Raw genomic sequence first — 22309 nt, 5'->3', positions numbered from 1 at the left:
TTCACATTTTTTTTTTTCAATTTGGAGAGTCCAATCTCCAATCTAGTATGACTTTTTTCTTTGTATTGTAATACATGTGAAGGATCTTTGTGGGGAGGAATTCCGGGAGAATCCGGGATCAATTCCGACGATTCCCCCTGGGCCAGCTCATGTGCCTCTCGGAGCGAACGTGGTGGACCCGGACCGTTAAATGGATGGAGAAAGACCCCGTGAATTTACCAAAAAAAAAAAAAAACATGTGAAGGATATATTGCATGAAATGACTCATTAAGTGCACATCTACTTAGCTTTCAAAAAAAAAAAGTGCACATCTACTTATGGCCCTAACTTTAGTGCAACCGTTATGAGCACGTTAATGTGGTTGCTTATTCAAGGCCCAGGAACAAGGTAGGCAATCAATCTTATGGGGGCTGTGGACAAGGATGAAACCCTACCAACAAGGGAGTAACTTCAATTCAATCAACCATCTCAATGATTCCAACCAATGCAATCCATCCCAAGGTCACCACTTGGATTCCAAGCTCCAATCATTCACTGCAAGGGCCTCAAATCCTCAATAAAGGCAATATTGTTCAAGGTCAACAACAATTTTGGACAAATAATCAAGGTTTCCAAGGACCCAACAATCAACCAAAAGGTGTGGTAGAGCCTTCACAGCCTGATTTGGATGAATTACTTGGCAATAAGTTCATACAAGAAAATATTACAAGAATGGCTCAATGGGTTGCTAGAGCTAACACTTTAAGGGTGTGTTTGGAAACCTGGAAAACGATTTTTGGAAATCATTTTTTGGGTTTCCAGTGTTTGGAAAAGCATGAAAAATTAAAGTCAACGAAAAATGACTTCAATTGGTTTCCGGCCTGGGAAACCAAAACACTGGTTTCCTCTGGGAAATCAGTGTTCTTTTTTTTTTTTTTTTTTTTTTTTTTTAATAATAAATTTGATCTACTCTCTATAAATGAGTGTTATGGATTGTCTATAGGTGAGAATAGGATGAACATATTTGTTTTGAATAAAAGTTAGAAGCAATTCGTGATTGGATATTGTTAAAGTGTTTTGTGACTTGATTTTTTTTTTTTTTTGGTTGGGCATTAGTTCCATTGAGAATGATATATGTGCAATGAATATTGTTAATTTTCTAATTTACCGTGCATATTGTTAGTTTCTCATAATCTCATGATATATATGTGGAATGAATATTGTTAATTTCCTTTATTTGTAGTGCATACTGTTAATTTCTCAAGAAGCTAAGGAATAATTTATGTGCAGTGAGTTTTGTTTGTTTCTTATGAAGGGATGATGTATGTGTAGTTTCTTATGAAGGAATGTTTTGTTAGAATTGTGATATTATTTTTTACTTTTTTTGATTGTATAAACAAAACAATTAAAATGTTTAATTTTACAATTCTGCTCATTTTTAGAAAAATGAACCAAATACACTAAGACAATTTTCTAGAACGCAACCAAACACTGGAAAGAAAAATGTTTTCTATAAAATAACTGATTTTTCAAAAGTAACACAGTCTAAGGGTGACCGCTACGAATTTAGAAACATCCATATTTTTCTCCTAGGGGAAGAGTTTATAATTAATCCAGTCGCACATACATACATGGAATAGGTATAAATGTATGTTCAAACTTCTTTTTCTTTTAACGAGGTTTTCTCCTCGCGCCCTGTGACCCTAGCCGGCAATGTATGTTCAAACTTAACAAAGTGATATACTGTGTACGTTTCTTGAAATTCATATCTTTGGTATGTGCTTTTGAATGGAAATTTGTAGCCAATAACCAATAAACTTTTTGCCTTAATTTTTCACTTTGGGTTCTGTCAAAATTAATTATTCACTTACTGCACCTGAATTGCGCTGCTAAGAAATCAGTTTCTACCTTTCTAAGAAACTATGTTTGCATCAGCAAAAACTGTGAATCTTGAGAAACCCATCCCAGTTCAATCGAAGGCTAGCCCATTGTTTTGCCTCACCGTGAAAGGCTGAAGAAGAGCTCATGCAAAACTATTTAACTCTGAACACCAAAAGCAAGAGCAACCTTGTATTCTGCAGATCAAAAAAGAGAACTTAGCTAGCTAATGCGAAAGATGCAAATTAAACCAGCATTCAGCTGAAACTAGAGAACTTGAATTCCCCCATTAATTTGCTTTCATGTTTTATCTGCACTGGGTAAATCCTGCCTTGTGATCTTAGTCGACAAAGGACCAGAAGGAGGTAAATCAGCTTAGGTTATTCATAGCTGACCGACTCTAACCAAGAGGGATGGAATTCAAACTCGTGACTTTGTGGTTACAAGTTTGTATCATTAACCATCTCAATTAGGGTTACCCCTTTGTGCTTCCAACTTTGCTTCATAAGGTGAGGCCATAAAAACATATGCTTAGATCCTTCTTGGTTAGTTGCACCTTACATATGTGCTTCCTAGATTTGAAGTTTGTTGATGATTTTCAACTAGTGGGTTCAATGGGTAAGGATAATTTAACAACATTCTGATTTTCTATATTACAAGATCAGATGTAATTTTGGCGCAACTTAAATTTTTAGTTGAGACAAAACATATCTTTCAATTAATCTTATAGGTTATCGTATAGTATTATTATCGAGAGAGGGCACCTTAGTGGTTAACGTTTTGTATGTTGATGATGATGGATTTAGTGTAGGTTGGTTGTGTTGTATGTGCTTTATACTATTTGGCAGTCACGCATTGCCCCCCACATTACATTATTACATACACCACCGAATGTGAATTTCTTGGCCCGCCCCAATTCGGAAACACGGCAGCCTTAAAAACCATTTTCCACTTCATGTATGTTTGTACCAAATCAAGAATTAAAATTTTCTTCAACTCCAAAAACCACGAGTTGCGTTCATCAGCCTAGAAGATTTCAATGGCCTATCGCCATCACGTCCTATACATTATTCCATTCATAGCCAAACATATATAGTCATGCTCTCCGTTTCCAATCATAACCAAATGGTCTTTTGTCAACAATGTATATGATGATTACAATTTACTAACCAACTTGGAAAAGATGGATGGTAAATTGAAGATTAAGAAAACATTTTTAAAAAGTTCTAAAAATTAGTTTAAAAAAAGAAAGGAATTGAAAGGGCCATTTTGATATATAATTTGAGTTGGTCCATATCTAATTTGGGTCAGGTCAAGTTGATTCAGGTTCTTTGAGATGGTTAAATTGATGAATAATGGGTGAACGAGAAAATGATTTTTAAAAGTGTACCTATTTAAAATTGAGAAAAGTGGAGTTAGTAGGCTTTAAATAGCTTTTATCCCACAATAGAAAGGAATATATGCTTGTATTTAGTATAGATACAATTTAACTTTTTAATAAGTTTGAATTGTATATTATTCTCTCTCTCTCATGTAAGCAACACGAATAAGAGTCAAAATAGCTATTGAACAAGGTAACTCCAATCAAATTGATCAAGTTGTTGACGTTCGACTCTCAGCAGGAGCGACCTATTGACTTTCTTGGTTTGAGCTGGTCAATTATGAGCTAATTAGAGTCATAATACGGAATTTATCCCGTGCACACCATTAATTAGTGGATGTGATTTCACTCGTCACAACAACAACAACAATCATAATCATTTTCACCCAATGTGGTAGTTGGTAAGTGAACTCTTTTGTGGGGAAGAATTTTAGGAGAACCCAGACAACAACAACAACAACAACACCAACAACAACAATAATCATAATCATAATCATAATCAGTTTAATCCAATGGGGTAATTCAAGTGGTAAGTGAACTCTCCACCCTCACATTTTCCCGCCTCCTGGAGCGAAAGTGGGCGGACGGAGAAAGGCCCTTGGTGAAAATACCAAAAAGAATTAATAAAATTAATCTATTGAAGTCTCAACATATACTGTTTTAACCCTTTTCTCAAGAAAGAAAAACCCTTGTTCTTAATAAGGTTAAAATTTAAATTCATCACCCTACCCTCCCAAGATGAGACAAACCATATGAGGTAAAAATGAAATCTCAACTTGATTTTCACCTAGAACAGAACAGTGGCGTTGGACAGAGTATCCATGATTGAGAAAGGAAAGGAATCGGCTAACTACAACTTTGTCTCATCGTTATCGTCGTCATCATCATCCAGTTGTCAGTTGTGTTGACGACGACGACGCAGAGTCGCAGTTATTTCGTCTGTTAGTCTGTGAAAACAAAGGCCACAAAACCCTAGCTACCAACAAATTAATAAAATATATATATATAATGCAAGTATGTATAAACGCAGGCTGATTAAGTCATCAAAGCTAATAAATGCATGTGTAACAGTTAGTTGAATTACTCCAATTAATAATGCAAATGATAGTACAGTGTGTAGTGTAACATTTAAGAATTAAAAGAGCTTCTTTTTTTTTTCTGCAGTTTTCAGTACGTCTTCTCTTCTGATCTGCAGCCTCGAAGCTCTTCTTTTACCCATGGGAAAAGATATATTGCAGAAGGAGAGAAACCAGAGGTTGCCATTTGCCAGGCCATCTCTTGGTGCAAAAGGGGTTAAGGGAGAGGAGATATATATATAGGGTTAGGCTAGTTACAAGGAAACTTTGAAAACATAGCTTTCTTTCTTTTTTCTTTTTTCTTTTTTTTTTTTTTTAAATACTATTGACTCGGTTACAAGGCCACATCTATGTTGCTTGACCACAACGTCTTAACTAATTTCCCTAATTTTTTTTGAAAACCAAACGAACAAACTGCATTAAGAACTCAAAATCTCAGCAATACAAGTAGGCGGGGAAGAAACCCACGATCCTAGGACAGACAAAGAACCAGCTGCCCGTGCAAGCACATGAGCCACATGATTCGCTGACCTCTTGACATGGTTAACTAATTTCCCTAATTTTTTAATTTATCTAATTTGGAAATGTTTCGGTTCTTAACTCATTGGAATTCGATCATAAACTCATTTTGCAAATTAATCAAAATTTTGAAAACTCATTTCTTTGATTATTATATCCCTAGAATACGCCAAAGACCTTGTGGTCTAGTGGCACTCGGTTTACACTCCTATGTGGAAGGGAGTGAGTTCTCGCCTTAGTGGAGGTCATTGTTGACTCTTTGTGCTTCTCTAGGTTGAAAAAGTAGCTATCTCGCCTTAGTGGAAGCCATTGTTGACTCTTTGTGCTTCTCTAGGTTGAAAAAGTACCTATGATTGTTGACTCTTTGTGCTTCTCTAGGTTGAAAAAATAGCTATGAATAGACACAAAAAACTATAGTGAATGAAAATGAAGAAATTTTAAAAGTAGCTACCATTATAGCATTCATTAATCTTGTATGTAAAATACTTATTGTGCATCTTTTAAATATATTACAATTCATTTCATTTTATACAATCAACCTGCTTGGATTAAAGACAAAATCAACATTAATCTTGACAACAAAAATAATTGGTATATAGGATGTAGCCACTATTTACAAATGTTTATGCACAAAGCACAAACTATTTAACTACATGGATTGTGATGAAAAGACAGCAGTGGGTACTCCAAGATTAGTATCAAATCAACAAAAAAATGTACAAAAAAAAAACACACACACACACACAATCAAGTACTGCACTCATTTATACTAATTCTAAAAATATGAATTTTAAAATAAACAATGTAAAATGGATGTAGAAACTATTGATGGAACTAGACATATTGCAGCATCAGTATTCAGACTACCTGCAAAGTTATTGTTGTTACTATCAAGTAAACAAGTTATGCAACTTGAACAAAATGTACAACTCATTAACCTTCTACAAATATAATAAATATTAATATTTTGTTCAATACTTTCACATGAGAATGTACAGCACACATCTCACAGCACATGAAATATGTAGCTAGGGAAAAAACTACCACCGCCAAATATCAATAGGCGCTTACAAGATCAAGAGTACATAGTACAACTAAGATCTCAATCGTATATACTGATAAGGTAACTACGCTCGAAAAAGGTCAAAGTACGGTAAAATATACTTTATTGATTTAATAGATAGAGAACAAATCGGTCAACACAATAGTGGGCTGGAAGTTCCCAAGCTAAAATGACTATTTATGAGTAACAGCCAAAAAGTCGTCCTCTCCTCATTTAATTAATGTTGTATATATAAGGTGTAAGGGAGCAGGTGCAAGATAGATCATGCTCCATTGCATAACAATTGGCATACCACGGCTTGGGCCTTTTCATTTGCAGAAAAATGGAAGTTGGATTTTTTTAGAATAAATACACTCAAGTTTTTTAGTACTATATCATTGGAGTTTGAATTTATAATCTCCGGCACAAAAATACCATTAAGCTAAAAGCAACTTGAGATTTATTCAAATTTCTACTCGTACATGTTTTAATTTGCGCATGCGGCCGCATTTCTTTTTGAAGCCACATAAATATTTACCCCTTTTCATTCCACACACTCAACTCTTGAAGGCTACACTTACCTAACTTAAGAAGAAAAAAAAAACATGAAAAGGAAAAATAGGGAATATTTTTTATTGGGTGGGGCTTAAAGGGTGAATCAATATCTTACCATTGATTCGTGGTGTTATTGTTATGCAAGTATAAAAATTAAAAATAAATTTGTGTCTTTACTACTAGACATAGACTGATAAGTGTTTAATCCCGACAATTGATATAGAGAATGTCACGGGTCTAAATATAAGGAGATATAAAGTTATATCGCCTTATCTACTAGTTATAACTTTTGGCGTAATGAAAAGTACTTGATGTTGAAAGTTTTAATTTTTAATATTGTGGTTGTTGGGAATTGTATACATAACAAGCACAAACGAAAGTTTGGATAAATTGAAGTCCGAATCGTGTGTCACACACATTACACATACACTTTCTTTAAATCTTATTTATTACCTCCTTTAGCTATTAAGAGCTAACTTTGTAGCATAGGTTTCCCAGCAAGATAAAACATATTTATGATAAATTAGTTAAGCACTCAAACTAATTTAATATACTTATCACAAACAAGCAAGAATGAACTGAACAAAGGATTTTAGGAAGAAGAGTATACGTTTTAGAGGGAAACAAAATTATTTCGTAACTGTTACAAAATAAAATTTGTTATAGCAAACAAGAACAAGAATGAGCACAAGATGTTAGGAAGAAGAGCAAAAGCTTTACGGGGAGGGAGTCTTTTAAGTTATACAATTCAAACTCTCCTAAAAGGGAATTATATATGTCAAAGACCTTGTGGTCTAGTAGCATCCGGTTTACACTCCCACATGAAAGTGAGTGGTTCGAGCCTTAAACCCACTTACTCTATTTCCCCCCAACTCAAATAGGTATAATTTGAGAATTAATTTCTCATTCACTCATTATATATTTTGAGTGTATTATATATTGAATTAAATATCTCACATAGCAGAACTCGAAACCACTTTGACTCAGCCCAAATGGAAAGTGGAGCCCACACAAAATTATGTTGTAAAATAGTCATTTTACATGCCAAAATAGCTAATTTTCCCAATAGTTGTTAGATCGATGTTGGCTTTCAACATTCAATTTAATTTGATAGTTAAGAGTGTGTTTGGTATTTTACATCAATTAAATTCCTGGGAAATATTGCCAAGGAATGTATTTAATAGTAAGAACTTTACAAGAGAAATTATTTAACATGGTTAGTGTTACCCAATAAATATAAGAATTAAATTACTTTAAAAATTAATTAAGATGTTTGGTTGGTTTAATCTTTCATATAATTTTTTTTTTAAAAAATCTCTAATATATCATTTTTATATAGAAACATCAAAAAAAAAACATAACGATAATTGGAAGTTCAATAAATCACTGATAAATTAATAAATTATATGTCAAAAGAATTCCTACCTACAAGAAAAATATTCAAAATTCAAAATTGTATGAATGTAAAAAAGTGTTGAGATGGACGTACAATTTCTTTGATACACATAGGTAATTGAATGTCTAATTTTTTATTTAAATATGTAACCCAAAGTATATGAATCCAAGATAATATAGGAAACTCATTATAATTGTCACTAAAATAAATGTTTGCAACTTTGTAGTCTAAAAACGATATTCTAAATAAATATTACATTTGATTTGAATTTTGCTAAATATTCTTAATTCTATTTTGAATAACATTATATTGTCATTGTCTTCATCTTCACTATTTGTCCTCTTCCTTTTTGTTGGTATTATGTTATTTGCAATTGGGTTACTATCACCGGGCCGCGCCCGGGCAATAATATTATAATAACGCTTTTAAGGCAGTGTTATATAACACGGCACGTACTCTTTTTTCCCCTTACTTGATCTCTTTTCTAGAAAGGTTGTCAGCCTCCATTAACGTTGCTTATATTATCCAACATGTGGATCACCTAAAAAAATTGTAGAGAAAAAGTGATGATGCTCCGGGACTGATAAAGAAAATGTTGACACTGATGACGGGCATGCTATTCAATTTGATCTCACCTGCTAAGAGTTGTGTCAGTCTGATATCTGATTTTTCAATTAATATACTATGCACCATGGCCAACCTTACAAGATTAACCATTAACATAAAGTTCATTTTTAGTAGATTAAATATTTATTTTTTGTGTATTGAAAATTCATTTTTAAGTGTACTATCAAAAGATAACTTTCAGTACATTAAAATAAACATTTATTTGTGATATATATTACAATATGGACTATGATCCTTAAGCATAATTTACCCTGATCTTGAAGACCATTTCATGGAGCACTTTGCTCTAGCTAAGGGTTTTATATCTCAAAATTACATTTTTAGTTCTATAACAAATTAATTTTGTTTTGATAGTTGACATTTGCAAAATTAATTCCTAGATGTATCAACATCTTGCGATTTAAGTACTTCATGTTAACCGTTTTTGTAAACTTCTAATTTGAAAATCCTAATATATATTAAAAAATATGAATGTAAAAACACAATTTTTATTTTTATTTTTTAAAAGAATTGTATTTTAGTTGCTCACTATGTTGCACGGAGATTTCATGCGGGTATAGCATTTTCCTGTTTTGAAAAAAAAAAAAAGAGAGAAGAAAAGATTCATCTCTAAAACTTGCAAAAATTCATTCAGAAATATTTTCTTGTCATTTCCTAATTAATCAAAAGTTGTTAACAAAATTTTGTGTCATTTTCTAATTAATAAAAAATTTGAAAACTCCTCAACTATAGTGTGACGACACACATTTACTATTATTCTTAATGAGCGGTCATAAAATCAAACCCCAATGGATTGAGAAGGTATATAATAGATATTAGTCTTCCTAATATGGTTAAGTATACCCTTCAAATAGTGATTCCGAGTTTTCAATGTCATAAAAAAAATAGTACACAAATTGATAGATTTTTTTTCATTTATCATTTTCAAAAATTACTCCGTTTCTTTGGCCCACATGATCATGACTTGTTAAAAATAAAGTTAATCTCCAAATAAGTGTGGACAAAAGAGTACATAACTACATATTGCATTATTTTCAAAAAAAAAAAAAAAAAAAAAACTACATATTGCATTAATAAACCTAGCTAGACTCGCGTGCATCTTTTTTGCTGCTTTAGTTCCTCGAGATGTCCATATCTGCTTAATAAGAGTTGAAAAATACTAAATAAAGTAAATATCCTTCTGGAAAATAATACTTGATGGGTGTCGGCTAAGTTGACAGAGTTTAGCCCTAGCTCAATTCGAGATGTGGCGCTGTGATTTATCATGGAGGGATGTACGTGGTTAAATAATTTAATTTCCACTTATTACTAATTGGTTTTAAGTAGAATATAACAACTAAATAGCCAAAGAATTTGTGGTTAAGTGTGTTTGACTTAATCAATACTTTCTCCATATATTCTTCACCAATTGAATGAAAGGAAAGGAAAAAAAAAAAGCCGAAACCCTTGTGGTCAAGCGGCATAGCTGTGGCCCTCCTAAGTGAGAGGTCATAGGTAGTAAGTTAAGAAAGTATGTATGAACAGATACTAAATTGTAACAGAGTCAATAGTATTAAAAAAAAAAGGAAAAAAAACACCTATTACAATTATTACTAAATTATTACATCAGAAAACAAAAAATAGAATAATGAAAAATTGTTTAGATAAAATATCATTATGGAATAGAATAGAAAACTGATTTTTTTTTTAGAAAAAAAAAATTAGAACTATTATTTAAAGACGTGCACTAAATAAAATTTAAACTCACAAAAAAAAATTAAAAAAAAAATTAATAGACTAATTTCGATATTCACCAAAAAAGTTGTTGATTCTTTAATTTGCTTTCCTTATCGTGGTTTCCTGTCTGGTCTGATTGTGCTAGGTTGACCCCTAGCCTTCTGGTGCCCCAATATCGGATTATTGTAGTGGCCGGTGTACTTGCTGATGGAGACCCCCCAATATTATACTTTTTTTTTTGTTTATTATTAATTTTTTTTACAAACGATAATAATATTAATTCAAATTCGAAGATAAAAGATTAATTATTACATAGGATAGAGGGTGGAGACCCCAATATTATATTACTACAATTAATTAGCTAGTTTATGTGCAATGGATGGAGCTTATGCAAGAATATGTTAGAATTTTAACATTACTTTTTAACTCACGGTTGTATGTATTTTGCTACTTTTTATTTTTAACATGCAATTTTTTTTTTTTTACACAATACGTAAAATTTCTTGTATCGATGTTGAAGAACTATAGCTCTTATAATACTCGACAGATTTGGGCATATCATATATGTTTGTGAAGTCTAGCTAGTTTTTTAAAAATTGAATGGCTCGTAAATTGAAGGTTATTGCAGTGAAGAATTATTAGCATTGTAGTGGAGAATGGCAGTTCAAATAAGCAGTATTTATACCATAGATCAGGGTTCACAGTGCACTGTAGACCCTGGTGTATATCTATGTGTCTTATATTGTGAGTTTTTGTGTTTTCGTGTTATGATATTCTGTAAGTCAAGAGTATAAATTATGTGCCTGAAACAAATTAGTAATTCTGTCTTATGTTATGAATTTTTGTGTCTTGTGTTGTGAAATTTTGTACATATGAACACAAATTATGTACCTAAATCAGATTTGAAAAATAAGTAAATATATAACGTGTATGCGTATTGTGTTGTGATTTTTTGTGACAAGGTTGTTTTGATATGTTGTAAGATTTCGTATGTGACTCAACGTGAAGAAATAGATTTTGTATCACACAAACTCATATTCATTTATCAAAATTGTTTGAATTATAAAAGGACAAAACATGTTATATATATATACCCTAGCTTATTCACAACATAATCGGCTAGAACAAAAGCTAAACAAGCCTCACAATTAACTAACAATGCATAAGACTAGAACAAAACTCTTGTTTGAAATTCAAATGCTAATAGAACTCTACTCCATATTTGAAACATGGTTATCTGATGAATCCATCTCCAATTAGGCAAGGCCTAAGCAACCTATTATAGTTCATTTGGTTCACTATTTGATCCCAAAAGGCAATGTTGCGCTAATGAGCCAACTTAAGCGCACAAGGCTTGCAAACAGGGCACTAGAATTTCAATAAACTGTCAAATTAGTTTCTTAAGTCACAATTGCAATTTGACCATTCTAAAGTGTGTGGAGTCTTTATTGTAATAGTCGAAAGATGCCAAATATAATCAATCCGTTCTTTGATTAAAGTGTGAACTAGCACAGTTAAACTTCTTGAAGCCTTTGAGCTCGAAGCTATGCAATCGACCTTTCCAAACCAAATCAAAATTCCCTTTAGTTCTAATGATGATTTTTCGTATTTTGAAAAGCTTGTAAAACTAATTAATTAATGGCTTGGGAACTAAATGTACTATAGATTATTAGATGACATGATGAAGGGAAGTTCTAAAAGTATAGAATGACTAAATTGACTTCTACTCTGGCTTATATATGAAGAAGATGCTTAAAGAGTTTGATACTTTTGCAATTATGGTAGCTTTGTATTCATGTTCAACATGTAACTCAAATACTTTTTCGATAGATTTTTAAAGGATCAAATCTTTATGAATGCTACTTGATTGGTTTGGATATAGTATGTATCTTTAAAAAGCATTGAAAGATCTAGATTCTAAAGAATCAAATAGCTTGTGGAGTATTTAGAGTTTGATTATGACTTTTCTGCAGCATGAAAAGTATTGTGCAGAGGGAAAAATATTTAAGTACTTGTGGGTTTCTTTGAGTTTTTATTTATTTATTTTTTTTTTAAAATTAAACTTAAAAATACTTGCACCATTTGTCAGGACTAAGCGCTTACCACTAGACCTAGAGTTATAGCTAGTAGCAAATGAACAATTTTATTTCTTTATATTTGCATAGTAATTAACGCCACATTCCAATGTGATTCCCCTACATCAGTACTTCTCAACTCTTGTTGTGTCTTATACTTCTGTTACATGTAACCTAACATAACTCTTACTTCTCTCGAGGTTTTACTATCCTCAAGCTAGTGCACTACTTGAGGTCCTCTCCCAAACATAATTCAATTGACCTCATTAATTGAAGATTCGATCAGCCTCACAAATTAAGACCCGTGATACGGTCTCTCACACACACATACATACCCACTATATATATATATATATATATATGAGTAGACTTATACTCCGTATACACATACACACGAATTAAGACCCGTATGTTAGTATTCATATTCATGTGGATTTGTGAAAATCCTTCTGGCCTCTGCAAGAAAGTGGAAGTGGACAAGTGGTCCTCTCCCTAGGCTAGTGGGTGTTTTAAACGATTATGAGTTTGGTCCCTCACCTATTATGTACTCTTCTCAGCTTTCATTTTATATATATGTCTCTTTCATGTACCTATCGTTTATATCAACATTACACTACTCTTGGAGTAAACACCATATCCTCATCATTAGTTTTATCTAATTTCAATTTGTTTTCTTTCTTGCCTGCAATGCTTTGTACTTGTTACTAGCTACTAGTATATTGTGCACATAAGCTAAGTCATATCAAGAATGTTAGTGGATTTCAAATATAATTTAATAACAAATTATAAGTTTCACCTTTTTATAGACAGTAAGTCTAGATTGGAATTTACCTACCCTATCTCTAGCTGTCAACTTTTATATATATATATATATGCAACTGCACAATTAGACATTAGTAAAATTATATAAATGCGTACAATCATGCATTACAAGATGCACAATAAATAATTCACACACATCCTAGATCAATGTCTTATTACCTTGTTATTTTTAATTTAGTTTTATAGTTAAATTGAATTGTCTCGATATTTGTATTGGATTTTATTTTAGAAATCATGAATGATACAATTAGTTATGGAATTGAAATTATTTATGTTAAACAAATCCAAGCTATATGAGATCTTAATTGTGATTGGCTATTTGTAATTGTTATTTTTTTCATCAAATTAAAATTTGAATTCATTTTAAATGCTTTATTTAAAATTGTTCATACAAATTATAATTGTTATGCTTTTGGCAAAAAATGCGCACGGGAGGCACAAAGATGTGAAACAATTATTGAAAAAATTAAATTTAATATATGATCTTCAACACAAATTATAAACAACCATAAATAATTAACAAGTAAACAATATTCAACTCAAATTAGTAATTAGTAATCAAGATTAATTGATGTTTTAAAAAAGGTTCGCCATCTATGATTTAAATGTGCACCGTAAGTAGAAAAATATGAAACAACTATTGAAAAGACTAAATTTAATGAATGATCTTCAACAAAAATCATAGAAGCTCACAATATTCAACTAAAATTAGTAATTAGTGATTTATTCATGATCAAATGCTCTTTAATACATACACGCGCGCGCACGCGCGCACACACACACACACACACACACACACACACACATATATAACACCTATGATCTAAAAACTGGAAGACACAACAATGTGCACTGTAAGGCACAAAAATGTGCTCTAGAAGCAAAGGCTAAACAATGTAATTAGGAAGGTTCAACAATATGGCAAACAATATTCACTATGGAGGCACAACATTGTGCTCTGAAAGGCATAACAATGTGCTCTGGAAGAAGGGGACAATGTGCACTGGAAGGCAAAAAAAATTAACTTACACAAAATTACAATAATGCCACTGCGTTTTTAAAAAAAAATCTCCAATTTGGACCCTTGATCTAGACTCAATCTACGGATATAATTACATCATATTTCTCACCTCAGGCAATTATTTTACATGATCATATATATATATATATATATATATATATATAGGTTCAGGATCATATGCGAAGAAGTTGCCAAGTGAAAAATGCGCAACAATCTCATTCATTAATTTCATCCAATCTATTAACAAGCACTTGAAGACACAAAAATGTGCACTTGAAGGCTAAAATTCTGCACTCGAAGGCACAAAGATATGCAACCGAAGTAATATATAGTACCAAAAAGGGAAGTTATTCAATTAAGTGTTATTGAACCAATTACTCTTACAAATCATTTGTAAATCTCGCAAATTTTTCATTAGAAATTTGGTTATACGTTGTTGAAAAGAATGTAAAAGATATAACAAATACTGGGCCCTTAATTTTGCACTTGAAGGCATAAAAATGTATACTTGAAAGCCAAAATTATGCACTAGAAAGTAAAAAGATGTGCAATCAAGGCAATTTATGATACCAAAAAGAGAAGTTATTCAACTTAAGTTTTATTGAAGCAATTACCCTTCCAAATCATTTTTTTTTAAGAGAAAGACTTAATGCATTAAATCATCATAAAGACAATCAACAAGGAAAAGAGGAGGGACATCAAACCACTCCCCGCAACCTGACACAGAAACGGCCTCCCTAGCAACAGTATGGGCGGCGCGATTCGCAGATCGCTTAGAAAAACAGAAGTGTACATCATTTATCATGGATGCAACTTCTTTAACATCAGAAATAATAAAACCAAAAGCAGAATTAAAAGAGTTCTGACATAAAGCAAAATAAACTAATTGAGAATCATTTTTAAATCTCACAAATTTCATTAGAAATTTACTTATACGTTATTGAAAGGCAAAATGTATAGAACTCTCAAATCCTACTCCCATTTTCTACTCCATATGATATGGCATGCCTTGATTGCTTAATTTAGTAAGGGATCATGATGTTTATCCATTCTTTTTTTCTTCCTCCAATCAAATTTGAATACAAGTGGGAGTACAAGTTGGGAGTATAATTTTGGGAGTACAAGAAGTATTTTAATTGAAATATATAGTAAACATTGAATTGGCCCATAAATATGCAGTTGAATGCACAAAAATATGCACTTGAATGCAAAGAAATGTGAACTTAAAGGCCAAAATGGTGCACTTAAAGGCAGTAAGATGTGCAATCCAAATGAGAAACTATGCACTGAGACAAAATATATGCCTTCGAAGAATGGAAAATATGCACTCGAAGACAAATAACATCTGAATTAACTTACACAAATTTACCATATATATATAATACCTAGCTACTACGGTTAATTTTATTTTAATTTGGAAGGGATTCAAATCCAAAGGTCAAAGTAGCCTAGCTCGGCCTTTGGTCATGTAGGCTAGAGGTGATTGGTGGGATGATGATAATGTGGTTGTTAATCCAATCATAATTATATTCCCCAATATAATCTCTGCTGGCCTGGGGATCAATGCAATGCATGAATGAGTGATTGAAATTGAAAATTTTGGTAGTAGCTAGTAGCTAGCAAGTTCTGTTAAGGAAAGAACTTTAGTTGTAATGCAAAGAAAGTAGCATAAATCCCTAAATGGCAAGGCATGCATCTGTCAACCCCATGTGAATTCAAATGAATAATTCAACTCAACAACAATGGCTTTTGTAGTTGTCGATAAAGCATTTACGCCAACTTTTCTAAGCGTGAACAATGGTCCCCCATCGTGGAATAATCACCCTTAATCACCTTCTTAATCACCCTCTCCAATCCTTCCACCCTAACAGTCAAACACCATTATATTATATTTTGAATTCCCAAAAGAGGGAAAAAACCCTGCATGCTTTATTTGTATGAACATAACTGCGCTGGCTTATTATAAGCAAACATTGATCAAATGTTAAGTATTTATCTAGTCTACCTGCATGATAGCTTAGCTTCAATTCTCAAGTGTCACAAGAAATATTGACTCCCTACATTACATTTATCTTTCTCTCAGATGCCCAGTTCCACGTGGCGGCCTGTCCTCCATTGCTTTATTTCTTTCCTTGCCCTTCTTCCCAGTATCTTTTCCATCCCCAACTAACCTTCATTCTCCTCAGCTCTGATCTCCATCACCTTATAGGCTCTCCCTCATCATTGATTGTGTGAATCGAAGTGGAAGCCCTATCTATCATCTCTCTCATCTCATCTAGCTTAGCTTGGGCTAAGTAATTAGAGACCAAAACCCCCCAACTTTTCTGCTACTCGATCAGATCAGATCATGTGAGTCTCCAGATCCCAACCCTATTTTTGTTTGACTTGATAGATTTTCTCAAACTAAAGTGTGTTCATATCCTAGCTACTTTAAGTCCTTCTTATGTGTTTTCACGATTGTTTATACTAATCTTCTCTGTACTAGATCAGATCAGATCGGTTATTAAACTTTCAATGTGTATACTAATCTTTTCTGTATCGTTATAATTTATTAAAAGTCCTTGCATAAGCATCTATTTTCTTGCTTTGCTTAAGCAACCTCATGTGAATCCCTATAACTTGTAATTTTACTTCTATCCTTGAATTTGAGTTTTTAATTTAATTTAGTACTTTGGGCAATAATTAAATGCCTAGCTAGCTTGATAGTTAGCTAACAATGAATTTGTATTTGTTGATTGAATTTGTACTATACATACAGAATATGATGGGGAAGAAAGCATGAGATCGATCGAGACATATATATAAGATGATTACAACAGAAGTAGATTTTTCTGCGACAACAAAACCGGAGGGGACGAACACTACAACAAGCGACCATAGAAATGTGAATCTTAAGGTTGTTCCTGCTGCTACTCCAACTCCGACATCATCGTGGACGAGGCTGAAGGATCCGAGGATTGTTCGCGTGTCGCGGGCGTTCGGGGGGAAAGATCGGCACAGCAAAGTGTGCACCGTGCGAGGATTAAGAGACCGGCGAGTGAGGCTTTCGGTGCCCACTGCTATACAATTGTACGACCTCCAAGACCGGCTAGGGCTAAATCAACCCAGTAAAGTTGTTGATTGGTTGCTTAACGCCGCCAAGAATGAAATTGACGAATTGCCTCCCCTTCAGTTGCCTCCCACTGGAATTTTCAATCCCAATCTTCAACAATGGCTTTGTTCCGCCAAAGAAGGGCTTCCCCTCGAGCCAAGAGACCACAAGTCGTCTAAGGAGATAGCAGAAGGCGGTGATGATGAGAGTCATCATGAGATTGATCATAATAATTTGTTGCCCAGATCGCATAACTCTTCTTCTTCTTCTTCTTCGCAGCCGAATTTGATGATGGGTAATGCGGCGCAGTTTAATTCTTTCCTGAGATGGGATCCCGCCTCGAGCTTGTCGTTATCTCATCATCAGGGAGGTGTTTCGGAAGATTTTCACAACTTCAATAATAATGTTTTGCCGTCTGGATTGGGGCATTCGTTTTTCCACCCACAAAGCATTGGCGGCGGCAGCGGCGACAGGCAAATGAACTTCCAGATGCTTCGACCGCCGCCTCCCATTCACGACTTCACAACCCATTCTCTCAGGCCGTTGCGTTTTCTAGCTCCCCATAACCACACTGGGACCGAGCCTGCAAGTAAAGAGAATAATAATGAGTTTCACTCCACCTCATGAACTCAAATACTTGTTCTTTAATTTCTTCCTTTCTGAGATTTTGAACTGAGATATATATGGGTTTGAAGCAAAAGCTAGCAATTCTAGTGTGATGTTCAGTGTCAGTTATGATAAATACCATCACATTTTCGAGAAACAGGATGCTGGATCCCAACAATCTCCTAGCTAGTATAAAACTAGCCATCCACTTCATACTGGACTTATTAGCTCTTCATCAGCCTCTGCCCAACAATCGTCAGCTTCATGGCCGGCCTTATATTGCATTTTATCTTTCATTTCCAGTTTGCTTCAATCCATAATCAAGCTGCTTCAGGTTAGCTTGTTAACCTTGTTTGACAATTCTACAAAACTCATGGGATATGATGGCATTCAAATTCTAGTGTCAAAGCAAAGCCCCCAGTAGACATGTAAGATATATGCAACGAACTCCGATCCACAGTTCGATATGATAGATGCTGCCCGGTAAGATGAAAGCATTATATATATAGATTGCTTAGCTTTTTTTAGTGTTAAATTAAAGAAAAGGGTGAAAAGATTTTATCTTTAGTAATTTTTATATTATGTTATGATAATTTGTTTTGGGTGTGAAAATAGTGCATTCTGGTATTTTTTTTTTTTTTTGAGTATTAATGCACCATTATTTTGTGCATGTTTATTAGCTTTAAATTTTGACCCATGATTTCTTAATTGTGCCTATAAATCTGTCAGAACTAATATTACCGATATCTTTTCTGTGTTTTACGGTTTTCTTTTCTGGTGTGAACTCCACCGTGACACCCTAGTTAGCTTTCGGATGATTAGGTGTCACTAGCTAGTCTTTAGTTCTTCAATCAAAGCTAATGAATTTCAGTCTTTATCAGTTTATTTAATTTTATTTACATGTAATAATGTGCTGATATGAAAATGCTAAATGTATTTTAAAAATTTTATACAAATTTGCAATGACAGACATAACTTCATTATCCTTTATTATATTCATCAGTATTAGTAAATTGACAAATTATATCATAAATAATAGAGTAAATGAGAAATATCACTAAACTTTTAAGTGCACTGTGCATTTTCCGTATATGTTCATATGTTACTTTCTTTTCATTAACTCAGAGCCAATTCATTAGATTTAAGAGAAAAGACACTTTTAGTCCTTTGGTCAAAGTGTAAATTTTAGCCATTCAATTATTTAAAGTGTAGATTTAATCTTTTAGTTAGGCGAATTTGATCTGTCAAGGACTAAATTTATAAAGTGGCTAATTTGGTCTCTTAGGTATCAAATCCGACTACACTTTAATAATAACTAAAGACTGCATCTACATTGCAAATAATTGAAAGACTAGGGAGTATTTGGCAAATGGTGGTTAGCTATTATCTGGTTGTTCTGCCTGTAGAGTTCGGGTGAGTATCTCTCGTTTTGTCTCTCACTTTTGCTTAATTAACTTTCTCTAGATGGTGTTGGTGTATGAGGAATGAATGTAAGTAGTGAGATTGAGAGAACTAAGGACCTTAAATAACCACGTGCCATCAATGTGGTAGTAGGTCTCCTAAACCCTAACTAGACTTTTAGTCATAAATGAAGTCTAGCTATTAGTGTTGCATCACATAACAAAAATTTAATATTATCATAACTTATCCTAATGTTATAATAATAATAATTAATAGTTAATAGGAAAATGTTACATATTTAACATGGAATCTGCAGATGGAGATAAATTATAAGTTTTAAGTATGCTGCAGATTAAAGCTAGAAATGCAATATAATGCAGGGCATTAGATAGAAAGTGATCGAGTTGGAGAAGTGATCTGAGTGATAATGCAGGCCGGATTGATCTGAGTGATGCAGATCAAAAGGAGTAACTGAGTTGTACGAGGAGGCTGTGCTTTAAATTGGGTGAATGAGACAGTTGAGAGATTTGCAGTAATAATTTTCTGCACATCCAAAGAAAAAATAATAATGCATGCTGAAATGAGGCGAGGAAACAGAAGCAGCAGCAGCAGCCTATAAAGTGTCACCAAATGAAAACATAGTTTAGCTGTCCTCTATGTGGTCCTCAATTATTCAATTAACAACAACAACAATAATAATAATAATAGTTTTTTTTTGAAGAAATAATAATAATAATAATAATAATAATAGTTGAAGAAAAAGAAGAGAAACATCATACATTAGGGTTTTGATTTTGGGTTTGCAAAAAAAAGGGTTTTGATTTTGGAAGATAGATGTCTTTCTTTTTTTTTATCCGACCTGCATGCGTACGTAAGAAAGGAATACGAGGCCTAGATAGGGAACACATGCCATGTAGTTTGCCCTTTAACCAAAATATACTTCTTCTAGGCTAGTAGGGTTGCTAAAAGCTAAGAACTTATGCAATATAAAGTTTTAAAATTGTTAAATAATATCAAATCAAATTATATATCTATATAGGTTTTTTAAAAAGATGGTTTATAAAGTTGTGAACTTATAACTGTACTTACGGAGTATTTATTTATGAGGATTAAAAATTCTTTCAAAGGCAATAATTATACATACATACATATATACATAACCTATTGTTGTTTAACAAAAACGATTTACTACCACTTTACTACATATATATACATCTTGTCATTTTATCACAAAATCTATTTAAGTACCATTATAAAATTGGACCATTATAACAAGTTAATTTACAATATTTTAATTTATTTTAGTCTGTAATATTTTAACAATTGTTATTTTTATATTTTGTATATATTAAAATGCATATTACTTATTAGTTTATTAAAAATATAGCAAATTGTCATTTTGGTCCACTGACTAAAAGGGTCCTGTTAATTTTAATCCACAACTTTCAAAAGTGTTAATTGGATACCTTGACTATTCAATTTTTAACAATTTTGATCACTCCGGCCAAATTGGCGGCCAAATTTCGCCGGAAATTCAATTAATGCTTAATCTGAGGGACAAAATAGTCTTTACCAAATAATTAATATTTTTTTTTTGACTGAAAATAATTAATATAGTTTAATTAGAATAATGTAATCTAATTAACAATATAATTAACTATAATTAACTAGTTTAATTAGAATAACTTCCAGCAGAAATAATTAACTATATTAACTATAATTAGATAATATAGTTTACACGGCCGGCGACTCCATTAGCAACTCCAGCAAGAGAAGAAAATAGAGACGGAGCGAAGCTTCATCGCCGGCGACTCCATTAGCAGGCAACTCCAGCGAGGGAAGAGAAATGAGACGGAGCGAAGCTTCGTCGTCGGCGACTCCATTCACACTTACCCCAATTTGAATTATTCAAAGCTGAAAGGCTACATTCACTGGAGAACACACCACAATTCGCCGGAGAACACATACACCACAATTTGAACAGCAATTTGAGCTTAATAATCTACCGTTAATATATTCTGTCTGACTTCATAGCAACCTAAAAACCTTAGAAGCTTCAATTTCAACAGCAATTTGAGATTAATAAACTACTTAATGATTGTTCAATACAAAATTTGAAAGATGAACAATGTAAAATTGAAGAAACAGAATGAAATTTAGGCAAAATCGTAGGCCTTGTCTCGATAGTTTCGTCTCCTGAAAGCAGATGATATCAGCGTCGACGAATCGAGAAGGCCAGGAAGATAATCGAACTGTGAGACTCTAGTCGGCGACTTCTGTTCTGCCACTGCGCTCAAATCCTTCGTTCACTTTTTCCGGGCAGCAAATTTCGGGTTTTCGGCGAGTCGGCGACATCTGTTCTGGACGAAGCTGAGAAAGAACATGCTGAAGAGAGACGAATTGAAGTCGTCCATAACTTGGTTTTCCTTGTTGGGTTCAACGCCTACGGCGGCTACATATCCGGCGAAGGAGATGGGTTGGGTTTAACGTCTACGGCGGCTGCAGATCCCGCAAAGGAAATGAAAAAAAATGCAAAAAGACTAAAATACCCTCATTATTTTAACTATTAAAATTTTCCGGCGAAATTTGGCCGCCAATTTGACCGGAGTGACCAAAATTGATAAAAATTGAATAGTCACGGTATCCAATTAACACTTTTGAAAGTCGTGGATTGCAATTAATAGGACCCCTATAGTCAGTGAACCAAAATGACAATTTACTCTTAAAAATATTAACATTAATTTATTTGATGTATTGCCAACGTTTAATAAGTCTGGGCAAAATGTGGTAAAATTATTTATGATGGACCTAAATGTGGGCAAATTATGCTATAGACCCGGGTCTATGTTCACAAATTTCTCTATGTTCATAAATTTAAAATTCTATGTTCACAATTTTAGATCACAATATACAAAATTACATTACTCGATATTCACAATTTTTGAATTCTATATTCACAAGTTTGTTATATAGATTAGAAATTGTATTATACTATTGAAAATAGAGTTATGAAATTGTGGACATAGAGTTATGAAATTTTGAACATAAAGCTATGAAATTGTGAACATGAAATTATGAAATTTTGAACATGAAGTTACGAAACTGTGAACATGAAGTTATGAAA

General features: G+C 33.1%; 1 protein-coding gene across 1 annotated transcript; it reads left to right on the top strand.

Moving 5' to 3' along the window:
* Positions 1–16117: 16117 nt before the first annotated feature.
* Positions 16118–18396, top strand: LOC115999961 (transcription factor TCP17-like). Its single transcript, XM_031239936.1, has 2 exons — positions 16118–16436; positions 16846–18396. Exon 2 carries the CDS (start codon positions 16894–16896, stop codon positions 17803–17805), a length of 912 nt encoding a protein of 303 aa, XP_031095796.1. The 5' UTR covers positions 16118–16436; positions 16846–16893; the 3' UTR covers positions 17806–18396.
* Positions 18397–22309: the final 3913 nt, after the last annotated feature.

Source organism: Ipomoea triloba, chromosome 12 (genome assembly GCF_003576645.1).
Source record: "Ipomoea triloba cultivar NCNSP0323 chromosome 12, ASM357664v1".
NCBI lineage: Eukaryota > Viridiplantae > Streptophyta > Magnoliopsida > Solanales > Convolvulaceae > Ipomoea > Ipomoea triloba.
This window is presented reverse-complemented; position numbering and strand designations above follow the sequence as displayed.

Excerpts from the sequence above, each read along its gene's own strand:
- LOC115999961 (XM_031239936.1), top strand. The coding sequence starts at position 16,894 with ATGATTACAACAGAAGTAGATTTTTCTGCGACAACAAAACCGGAGGGG.